Below are 11,210 nucleotides of genomic sequence, written 5' to 3' on the forward strand. Positions count from 1 at the left end.
GTCCCATACACGTATAGTCCAGAAGCAGCTGCAGTACGATTCCTTTTTTGCCGACCTCTCTATTGTCCTAAGAGTTCAGAAACACTGCAGACAGCTTCTCGCGCCTTCTCTTTAAAAAGAGAGGAAGAAAAAATAGCAGAAGAAGCAGAAGATAATGAAGCCAATGACCCAGTTGACGGAGTATATGATCACCATGTCCATGTCAAATCGCCAGCCATGCGAATCATCCTCAAAGTTGAAGGAATCAAGCCTGTAGCCCCTGTGAGGGAACTGGCGTCTGCCAATTGGACTTGCCTGCCTTTGAAAGCCTAAGAAAGACAGATATAGATAAAGAGTGGGAGAGAGGAAGAAAGACAGAGAGCAAGACAAAGCACAATGACTATTACAATGAACATTATACCATATTACGAAGAATAACAACTGAATCTGCAGAGTTTATTTATGGTGGAATTCGGTGAAATTGATTTAGAAATGGTTTTACCTCCGAAAATGCGAAACAGTTTACGGCAGCTCGGAAGAGGCCATTTTGCACAGCTCGCTTTCTGGAAATTCTGCTTCCGAGACAGGTATTCCTTCGGGAAGAACATACGAGCTGTATGGTTCAGTTCTGTGAAGAGTGGGATGTGTGAATTTATTTATCTGTGAATCATTAATGCTCTCAATGCAATGTGCATTAAAGTGCATTACTTTCAGAAAGCCCAGACTCATTTTATATTTATTTAGGCTACATATCTATCTCATAAGGTGTCTCTCAGATCAGATCCTGTCTGCTATATTTTATGTCACGTTTAGTTTGAAAATCAATAAGAGCCTTTTCTGGTCAATCACTGTCAAAAAGCACGCACTGGGTTAACATGCAGGAATTTTCCTTACTTTTCATTGCACTACCTTGCAAAACTATAGCAGACTACAGTATAAAGCTCAGCAGTAAATATCTAGTAGTTTACTTTTTTTTTTTACCTATCTTTCTCAGCTCTTCCATCCTTATACACCAGTACTCTCAGGTCCTTTAATTCACATCTCCTTTGCTGAGTAGATTATTCACTGTCATGAACTTTTCCCCTCAGATCTCATCTTAAGTTCTATTCTCACAGTACTTCTCCTCTTCTCACTGTTAATCTATGTCTTACAGAACTGTTTGAGGGCCGACTCAGAAGCCTAATGCTCCATGGGTTCCCTTGGGAATTTATAATGAATCTATCTATCTATCTATCTATCTATCTATCTATCTATCTATCTATCTATCTATCTATCTATCTATCTATCTATCTATCTATCTATCTATCTATCTATCTATCTTCTAAATTACCCATTTTTCCAGAAAATCTCAACAACAACAAAATATATTATTATAATATAATTCAAATGCAGTGCAGTTAAAGTAAAACGTTTCCAGAAAAAATAATACTCAAGTAAAGTACAGAGACTCAAAAACTATAGTAAGCTACAGTAGTAAATGTACTTTGTTACTGTCCACCTCTGAAAATATATTTTATACTATGGGGCTGTTGAATTGAATCTGATTGGTTGAGGTGTGCAATTCGTTCTAAGGTGTGCAATTATTTTCATGGAAACACACGGCTAAAGTAGTTCCAGGCAGGTATTGAGCGCATTACAGTATCACTTCGCCAAATGATTTCAGTTATTTCAAAGGCCTTTACAGCCTGCAAGTACAATAGCAAAATAACCAAAACCCACAACGACACTGACCAAGCAAATAAATAGTAAAACAATAGGATAAAAACGTCAAATGATTTAAAAATTTGTACCACAAAATTAAATTTTAATTATGTACGGAAAGCACTCTTTCTCCCGCTTTCAAACGCGCGCGCACACACACACAACAGTACACACTCATACAGAAATGTGTCGCCAGCGTGGCTCTGTCGATTTTGTCAGTAAAATAGTTTAACAACTTAAAAGTTACATGACATTTCTCATAGCCTAATAACGGCTCTGTTCTTGGAGAGGATAAACTTACAGTTTTGCTGAGACCTGCTTCCAAACACTGTTGAGAGACTCACAGACTGAGGTAACGTTAATTCATCTCTCTCTCTCTCTCTCTCTCTCTCTCTCTCTCTCTCTCTCTCTCTCTCTCTCTCTCTCTCTCTCTCTCTCTCTCTCTCTAATAACTGCATTAATAACTGAATTCTGTTATCAATGGCTGAAGCCCCCATTACTAGCTATAAAATTACCTTTTGGAATTAGCAATGGAGGCTTCGGATTAGATGCGTAAGAAATTAGTCTACATAGGCTGGCTACAAGAGAATTTAAGGACAAAAACCTAACAAATGTCTTGAAATCCATGATCTGAAGAATGTTTTGAGGTGTGGTAACCATAGTATCGGCGGAATAATTGACTGGGCCGTTGAATTATTGAAAAATAATGCACACACAATTATTCCTTGCATATTATTATTATTATCATTATAAGTCACATTTATAAAAAGATACCTGACATTTCAAGATTTCTTTTTTCCTGAAACAAACCTTTCTGGAAGAAAACATGTGTTATGGTGGTTCTGCACAATGGACAGGGTGTGTTGGTGGGGCAGTTCTTGGCCAGTGTCCGCAGACAAGGCTCACAGAAGACGTGGCTGCAGGGATGGCACATGTATGGACTGAAGTAGACATCCAGACACACTGCACAAATATAGCCTTCACGATCCCGGCTGGGCAGCTCCTCATCCTCACTGCTGCTAGATGGGTTCCCTGTAGAGCTCTTCAACAGAGAGGAGATGACTCAGTGCTGTTAAACTCAACAATCTGGTGAGCTTCACCTTCACTAGGGAGCATCGCTTTCAGTGTTATGCTGATGGTTCGTATAAACAGTGTTTTAACTTGACCTTTAACACACTTGGTTGTTGGACTATGAAGCATCTTTTGTATTGTGTTAGAGACAGGCTTTGAGCAGGGGTGGTGTGTCCCACACAAGACTTCTCTGATGCACAGGGACTGTCAGCATAATTACAGCTCTCCCTCCCATTGGGACCTCCAGAGACCATGCTCCTTTTTCCCTAGTTGTGTCATTAACACCAAATACACATCTCATAAAAGTCTCCACATCCCACTTGACAACCCAGGATATCACATGGAAAACATATCACATGGAATTTTGTTGTTAATGTCTCCATTAGGTTTACATGCTTCCAAGGTAAAAAAAAAACACTTGCATTTTCTCACAATTTACATTGCAGTATCACCTGTTTTCTCACAGTGTATGAAATGGTTCAATTCAATAAAGGATTCTAACTTCATCTCTTTTTACTGAGAACCTGCTGTGGTCTGATTGGTCAGATGGCCCAGTCTGTTGTGATTGGTGTATTGCATACAGCATGTGTTGTAAACCAAAATCCCATTACCATATCTGAATTTCAGCCCTCACCTGTATATACAGTGATACAAATAGTAACAATGCCGTTGGTTTTACCATATCAATTTGAGCCCGAGTCCACATTCTCATCCTATTGAACTACATGCAAAGTGGATTTGCTTTCGCAGCACATAAAACAGCATCTTCTCGACATGTTAGCCTCAGCTACAACTACAATGTTTGAAGGTGTGTCAAAGTAAGATGTTCACAGGCATGCTATTGAACAGTCTTTTGGAAAGTCACTTTTAAAAGTAATGCGTTGCAATATTGTGTTAATCCCTAAAAAAGTTTCTAATTGTTTTAGTTACTTTTGATATAAAGTAATGTGCTACTTTTTCTCACGTGGGCTGGGCTTGCTTGTTTGTTTTTTAATAAAAATAAGTTATATATTTTTTTGGCAAATGTAATGGCCTTTTCACACCAAAAGTAAAATGAATAAGCCTCAGTATAGGGTGCAGCTCAAACAAATCTTTCAGCTTCAGCAATAAAAAGTCATTTTTGCTTATTGTACGGTTGAATTGGATAACTGAAGGTCAGCAAAGACATTAGTTATTAAAGTGACATTAAATACACAAAGTATATTTGTGTATTTGTGCTATTTAACATATTTCATTATTGCAGGTTTGCGTAATATTCTGAGTTTGCATTTCACTGTTTTTATTCATTTTGAGGAATACTGAATCTGTTTTTGTGCAAGTGAGATGAATAAATGCGTGCTCACATTTAGTCTAGAACTACAATAACCATCATGTTTACAAAGTGCACACAACGCGTCTGCACTTACTCCCGATTTCCCTCAACATGAGGACAGGAAAGTTTTCAGTCAATAAATGGGGAAACAAAGTAACTTGCACTACTTATTTAAAAAAGTGACTTGGTATTTGTTGTAAATTTAAAAGTAATGTGTTACTTTACTAGCTACCTGAAAAAAGTAATCTGATTACGTAACTCACATTACTTGTAAAGCATTACCCCCAACACAGCCAATGAAGACCACACAGTAGGCAGGCATTATGCAAATTTGTTAAATAAATAATTAACAAGCGTATTTTAACTGGTATGCCATGCCACACTGTACCAAAAAGATGTTGTGTGCTCTCCAAAAGGGGGAAAACTGCCTACAACTCGAATTATTATACCACTGAAATGAAAATTTAGGATTTATGTTTCTCTTCACTGTATTATTTATGAAGGGTCCTTACCTCCTCCTGCCAAATCACAACTCACCCCTCTTCTAGCCACTGGACAATGAGAAATTAAAGGGATACTCCACTTTTTTTTTTGAAATAGGCTCATTTTACAACTCCCCCAGAGTTAAACTGTTGAGTTTTACCGTTTTTGAATCCATTCAGCCGATCTCCGGTTCTGGCGGTACCACTTTTAGCATAGCTTAGCATACATCATTGAAGTGGACAAGACCATTAGCATTTCTAAAAAAAAAATGACCAAAGAGTTTCGATATTTTTCCTATTTAAAACTTGACTCTTCTGTAGTTACATCGTGCACTAAGACCGACGGAAAATGTAAAGTTGCGATTTTCTAGGCTGATATGGCTAGGAACTATGCTCTCATTCCTGCGTAATAATCAAGAAACTTTACTGCCGTACCATGAGAGCAGCAGGCGTAATGATATGACGCAGCGCCTGAAAATAGTTCCGTTGTGTTGACGGAAGGTAGCCTATTTTCAGGCGCTGCGTCATATCATTACGCCTGCTGCTCTCATGGTACGGCAGTAAAGTTTCTTGATTATTACGCAGGAATGAGAGTATTTTTTTTTTAGAAATGCTAATGGTCTTGTCCACTTCAATGATGTATGCTAAGCTATGCTAAAAGTGGTACCGCCAGAACCGGAGATCGGCTGAATGGATTCAAAAACGGTAAAACTCAACAGTTTAACTCTGGGGGAGTTGTAAAATGAGCCTATTTCCAAAAAAAGTGGAGTATCCCTTTAAGGTGCAAAAGACATCATTGCATTTGAGTATAGTAATCAGACCAAAACCATGGATTATTGGACTAGTGCTTTCTAAGAGCAGTTGTCTATGGTTTGTGATTTCTTATGAGACACTTTGGGGTGTTGTGCTTTAAAGATGAATCATTGTGAAGAGAAACATACACTTGAAATTTTACAACAGTGATACAGTGAGCATTAATGCTGGTGAATGGGTTTATTGCATTGTGAATGCAGAACCTGTTGATTGTTAAAAGGTGCCCTCTGCTGGAAAATTATACATTCTGTGTAAATGATCCGGGAGTGATCATTCAGCTTTATATTGTGCTAGCAAAAAAAAAAAAAGAAGAAAAAAAAGGAAGAAGCATTGAATAATATTTTTAAATATATGAATACATGTAAGGGATAATGTGCCAGCCAGTAATTATTGCAAAATAAACCCTAAAATGAAATATTAATTTGAGAAAAATATTTTAAGAAAAAGTTGTCCAGCACAACAGAAAATAATCAGTCTTGCAACAAAACAAACACTGAAACAAAAATCACAAAATTCATATATAAGCCTATTATTGTTATTATTATTATTATTATCTGCAATCAGTTACTTGTTGTTCTGGGTGGTGTGTCCATTGTACCATTGTGTTTCCATTGTTTTACCTGAAAACTCATTTCAAGATACTACATGTCAAAAGTTTCATATTTATCATAAAAGTAATACAGTAGACCTCCGATGCTGATTATCGAGCTCAGAGATAATACTTCCGTTTGTCAGCCAAACTCTGAAATATTAAGTTAGCATTTTAGTATTTTAATACTTTCACAACTTATTTGCATGTTCACGGTTCTCTAATATTGGTTAAAGACCACATGACACGCAGATAAACAAATTAAATATTTCACTTCCCCCTTTCTTTTATTTTAATTTTTTTTCTTTATGTTTGACATTTTTATGATTAAATCAATTAGCTTTTCATCAACTCACAAAAACTAATAATAAATGAATTATATTCATTTTTTCATTAACTAAACACGGTATATATTAATTTAATCTTTTGGCACCAACTTTACAGAAAGAAACTTTATAGAAAACTTCAAAGCATTTCATCTTAAGTTTGTTAATGCATTGTCTTTTTCATTTCAAGTACAACTGATTGACAGAGACTTGCAGTAATTGCAAAGGAGTTGATCTTATCTTCTCACTTCTCTAGAATTGCAGCTCTTGAGTCAAGAAAGCTAATATTCTGACAGAAAAGCAATGGTCTGTCACACATCAATCCCAGCTTGAGCTGCTCTTGAAAGAGAAGCTGCTATTACAGCTCGTGTATGTGTGTGTGTTTATGCTTCACCTGCGCGTTCTCCTGCTGCTGGTTCTGTCTGCAGCGCTCTCTCCTCCTCTGTCTCCTCCTCAGGCTCTTCAGTCGTTTCCTCTCTCTCTTGCTCAGCCTGCGTTCCCCAGTGGGAGTAGGTGTGAGCAGGGATGAAGTCACTCTGCCAGCCCGCTCCCCAACCTCCTGTTCCTCCTCAGAGGTGCTGAGAGACATCAGAGGAGCTCTGTGGTTGAAGGAGCTACCTGCTCCCTGATCTTCGCGAGAGCCTCTAATAATATCTGATCTAACAGGATCAAGATCGGACCTCCTCGAAAGCATCATAGCCCTACTATAGGGAGGCTGAGCAGGAGGGCTTATCCTATGGCATGGGGAAGTGGAAGCCTGCTGGCTGGCAGTGGACCTCAGCGTATGTCCAGTGAGGACATCACAGTCTGGAAAGAGCAGATGAGCGAATCCTCGTGGGGAGTATCGCCCTCTGTAGTGAGCCTCTCGATGGGTGTCCATATAGTCCAGACTGAACGCCTTCCTGTGGGCAAGTCTGACTCCAAGTGTGGCCCTCTGCAGGGGCCTGACCTCTAAGCACAGGGCCTCAGCCGTACGCCCACAATCCTCTCCTCCATGTGAGCCCATCTCGGAGATCAGACAACTCACTGGCGAACCGAGTCCTCCCCCCCACTGCACCCAACCCTGCAGCAGAACGGGAAACATTTGAGTTCATTGTTGCAGAGGTGAGCAGGAACATACTGGCCCCCTGAGGCATTTTGCACTGTTGACAAAGGTAAAGCCCCATAAATAGTGGCAGTTCAGCGACCCAATTGTCTCTAGGGGCCTGTAGAATTCAAACAGCCCACAATGCATGCATTGTTATAAGGGTGGTAAAATTAGGTGAAATAACTAGACCAACCTTTTTCAACAGACACGGTCAGCTCTTTTTCTATCTGAACAATTAGCAGCAGCATATATATATATGAGTATATGAGTATATGAATATATGAGTCACGCTGACTGAAACGAAATATGTGCTCATTTCATACAGTTTGTGTGGTCTTCTTGAAACTTTATAAATATAGTGATTAAGTTACAAGTGCAAGTACACAATTATTTTCACAAAATTATATATATGTGTGTGTGTGTGTGTGTGTTTTAATATTTTTAATTAAATATTACATAATAATATAATATAAAATAATATATATATCAATATAGAAATGTGTGTAAAATGTATATTAATATAAAATGCATGATATATTTCAATGATCTTTTAATTTTAACAATTTAATTGAATGTACATTTCAATGGATAACAAAGGATTTTTTGATTTGTAACATAAATGTTAAATCAATTTAATGCAATTTAAAAGATTAAAACATGTAGACAACTTAAACCAAAGAGACATTCAAGTTGAATGTCATTGCATAAGGTAACGATGGGTTATAGCACTATATTATGTAATGTTTATTAATATTAATAATCAATTTCGAAACCATACTCTCAAACCCTTTTCTGTTGTAATCATCCGAGTATGTTGTCGTCTTTGCTATAGCCAGAGTTATAAATGTATTGATATTATTTATATTCTAGCGCTTTTGAGAGAAAATCTATGCTGCATGGTGTTGAGAGTCGTTAGGAAACGGGGTCTCGTTCGATACTTCGCCGTCATTAATGTTCTTTCATCTTGTTGCCATGTTCTCACCAGATGGCAGCAGATTTCCGTTCTGGGTAACACAAGGAGCTGTCCATGGTGCTGAAAGTGCTTTTGATGCATCTCTACAAGTCAAGCCATACAACACGTGTATATTCTAATAATTCTAATAATCATCAAACTGTTTATGATATTCGAAAGCATCATCATTTACTGGCATATTATACTGGCAGTTTTGCAATGAGCATATAATAATGAATATATTATTTGTATACGTTTTCAATTCATTAGTTGTTCACATAATTATATGCTTTGTAAAGTATTTTTCATCTTTCTTTCCAACCATTGAACTTATATAGCCATTTGGGTTTTTTTTCAACAAAAAAAAATTCAGATAGATTTCAAGCTGATATTTTTCATTAGTATGGAAATCCAAAAAAGTGCAATTAGTTTAGCCCTGCAAAAATAAAATAAACAAATATAAAAGTTTTAGAGGGCTGTAAAAAAAATTAATAATGTATAATACAAATATTGTGCCTTAATTGACAACCAAGAAACATTTTAACAAGCACGTTCTTGAATTTGTGTGCTCAACTTTCACAACATCAACTGTTGAATATCTCAAAACAAATTAGAATAGCAGCTCATATCCTAAATACAACTTTGTACTACTTTAAAGCTTGCACGACAGCTCTGCAAAGTGCGCGCGCCAACCTCTCAACCATCTCTGACGCACTTAGCACGACTCGTATAAATGAATTCACTTCGTCACTGGGCGCCAATGATCGCAGCTCGAGCGTGCGGCACTTCCTAAGCCCGGAGCCCGCCATGCGTCTTCAGAGCAGCGAGGTGACCGGCGCGAGGGACTGTTTCTGAGTGACCGCTCTCAACATGGAGAGTTACAACAACACCACAGAAAGCCAAGACTGGAGTGGGAACGAGACGACAGTTAGTGAAGTTGCTCTGTGTTACCAAATAATCGGCTCGCTTTTCCTGGCTGCGTTAATTCTGTTTGCCATATTGGGAAACGCGTGTGTCATCGCTGCCATCGCCTTGGAGAGGTCGCTTCAGAATGTGGCCAACTATCTTATCGGCTCTCTGGCCGTCACAGACCTCATGGTGTCGGTTCTGGTACTACCCATGGCAGCCCTGTATCAGGTTTTGAACAAATGGACTTTGGGACAGGAGATGTGCGATATATTCATCTCTCTTGACGTGTTGTGCTGCACCTCTTCCATCCTGCACCTGTGCGCAATCGCTTTGGATAGGTTCTGGGCCATCACCGATCCCATAGACTATGTGAATAAAAGGACCCCCAGAAGAGCGGCTATCTTGATCAGCCTCACTTGGCTAATAGGATTTTCCATTTCCATTCCGCCCATGTTGGGTTGGAGGAAACCAGAGGACCGGGCAGACCCCGACGCGTGCACAATCAGCCAAGACCACGGGTACACCATCTACTCAACTTTTGGAGCTTTCTACATCCCCCTCATCCTCATGCTGGTCCTCTACGGGCGGATATTCAAAGCGGCGAGGTTTCGTATAAGGAAAACGGTGAAGAAACCCGAGAAAGCCAAAATCGCGGACAAATGCCTCGCGGTGTCTCCGGCGCTGTTCCCGAGGAAAGCGAACGGCGAGCTGGGCAAAACTTGGAGGCGAAGCGTGGAGCCGCAACCGTGCGTAAACGGAGCGCTGAAACAAGCGGAGGACGGAGAGTCGTTCGAGATCACAGAAGTTCAAACCGTCTCCAAAAACCACCTGAGCTTGCCCAACAACCCTCAGCCGTGCTTCGAGAACAGAAACGAGAAAAACACGGAAGCGAAGCGCAAAGTGGCTTTGGCCAGAGAGCGCAAAACGGTCAAGACTCTGGGAATCATTATGGGCACGTTCATTTTCTGCTGGCTGCCCTTCTTCATCGTGGCGCTTGTTTTGCCTTTCTGCCAAGATTGTTTTATGCCCGAGTGGCTGAGGGCAGTCATTAACTGGCTTGGATACTCCAACTCACTTTTGAATCCCATCATATATGCGTACTTTAACAAAGACTTCCAGAACGCATTTAAGAAGATCTTGAAATGCAAATGTATTAGACAGTGAATGAAGCTATGTGATGGAGGCTAATATGCAGATATTGATTGTTTGACTGTTCTAACGGCATTAATGGACAGTACTTCAGCACAAGAAGAGTTAGAGCTCTGTCTTTGTGTATTTGTTTATCTGTGAAGTTAATCTGCTTCCACCACAACACAATGTGCATATACCACTGGATGGACTCAGATTAGATCAAGAATTTCAGACCAGCTGCGTTCGTGCATTAAACAATAAAGCCCTTAAACAAAAAATGCTTTTGTTTTATACTGTATATGATGAAAGGCACCTTTCTCTGAGCAAGGAGCTGTTGGTGGGATTGTAAGCACACGGATACACCAATATCCAGCAGATTATTAATGTAGAAAAATGTAATGTGAAATCATTTCTCTTACATCTATTTGTTTTCAGAGTTTTCTTATATGACATAGACTGACTGGAAATACCTTGAAATAAAAACATAAATCTAGATCACAAAAAAAATCACTGTATTTGAATCATTGCAGTTGGGAAGGGTTGGAAAAAGCTTGCAAGGGAAATGTACACATTACCACATTCAGATGTACAATTCAAGAAAGTAATGAACAAAAATATAAATTATATCTATATTATATATTCATATTCATAAATGAGTTGGTATAATGCAATCTTACAAAAGGAACTTGCTAAAAGGATTATTATGCTCTTTTTTTTCTTCCTTTGGTACATAAAGACGCTTCTCTTAAGTCAAAGATGTTTAATTTGCAAATGGACATAAAATTAAAATATGTGCTCATAGATAATAAAGCTATAAAGCAATGTGTGTGTTGAATGTCAGTGCCGGTATCAGAGATG

General features: G+C 38.8%; 2 protein-coding genes across 2 annotated transcripts; one reads left to right on the forward strand and one right to left on the reverse strand.

Annotated features, from left to right (window-relative positions):
- Nucleotides 1-12: 12 nt before the first annotated feature.
- Nucleotides 13-7,563, reverse strand: rnf180a (ring finger protein 180a). Its single transcript, XM_056237534.1, has 4 exons — nt 6,668-7,563; nt 2,491-2,722; nt 482-607; nt 13-308 (listed from the first exon to the last, which is right to left on the reverse strand). Exons 1-4 carry the CDS (start codon nt 7,355-7,357, stop codon nt 112-114), a joined length of 1,245 nt encoding a protein of 414 aa, XP_056093509.1. The 5' UTR covers nt 7,358-7,563; the 3' UTR covers nt 13-111.
- Nucleotides 7,564-8,992: 1,429 nt separating this feature from the next.
- On the forward strand, nt 8,993-10,915 carry htr1aa (5-hydroxytryptamine (serotonin) receptor 1A a). The gene has a single exon (XM_056237535.1). The coding sequence runs from the start codon at nt 9,183-9,185 to the stop codon at nt 10,383-10,385; it is 1,203 nt and encodes a 400-aa protein (XP_056093510.1). The 5' UTR covers nt 8,993-9,182; the 3' UTR covers nt 10,386-10,915.
- The last annotated feature ends 295 nt before the right edge of the window (nt 10,916-11,210 follow it).

Source organism: Rhinichthys klamathensis, unplaced genomic scaffold, assembly GCF_029890125.1.
Source record: "Rhinichthys klamathensis goyatoka isolate OS25496 unplaced genomic scaffold, OSU_Roscu_1.1 h1tg000487l_1, whole genome shotgun sequence".
In the NCBI taxonomy this organism is placed as follows: Eukaryota; Metazoa; Chordata; class Actinopteri; order Cypriniformes; family Leuciscidae; genus Rhinichthys; species Rhinichthys klamathensis.

Excerpts from the sequence above, each read along its gene's own strand:
- htr1aa (XM_056237535.1), top strand. The coding sequence starts at position 9,183 with ATGGAGAGTTACAACAACACCACAGAAAGCCAAGACTGGAGTGGGAAC.
- rnf180a (XM_056237534.1), bottom strand. The coding sequence starts at position 7,357 with ATGTTTCCCGTTCTGCTGCAGGGTTGGGTGCAGTGGGGGGGAGGACTC. Across the intron at positions 2,723-6,667 it reads AGCAGCAGGAGAACGCGCAG|AGCTCTACAGGGAACCCATC; the intron begins GTGAAGCATAAA and ends TCTCTGTTGAAG. Across the intron at positions 309-481 it reads ACTGTTTCGCATTTTCGGAG|GCTTTCAAAGGCAGGCAAGT; the intron begins GTAAAACCATTT and ends TGTCTTTCTTAG.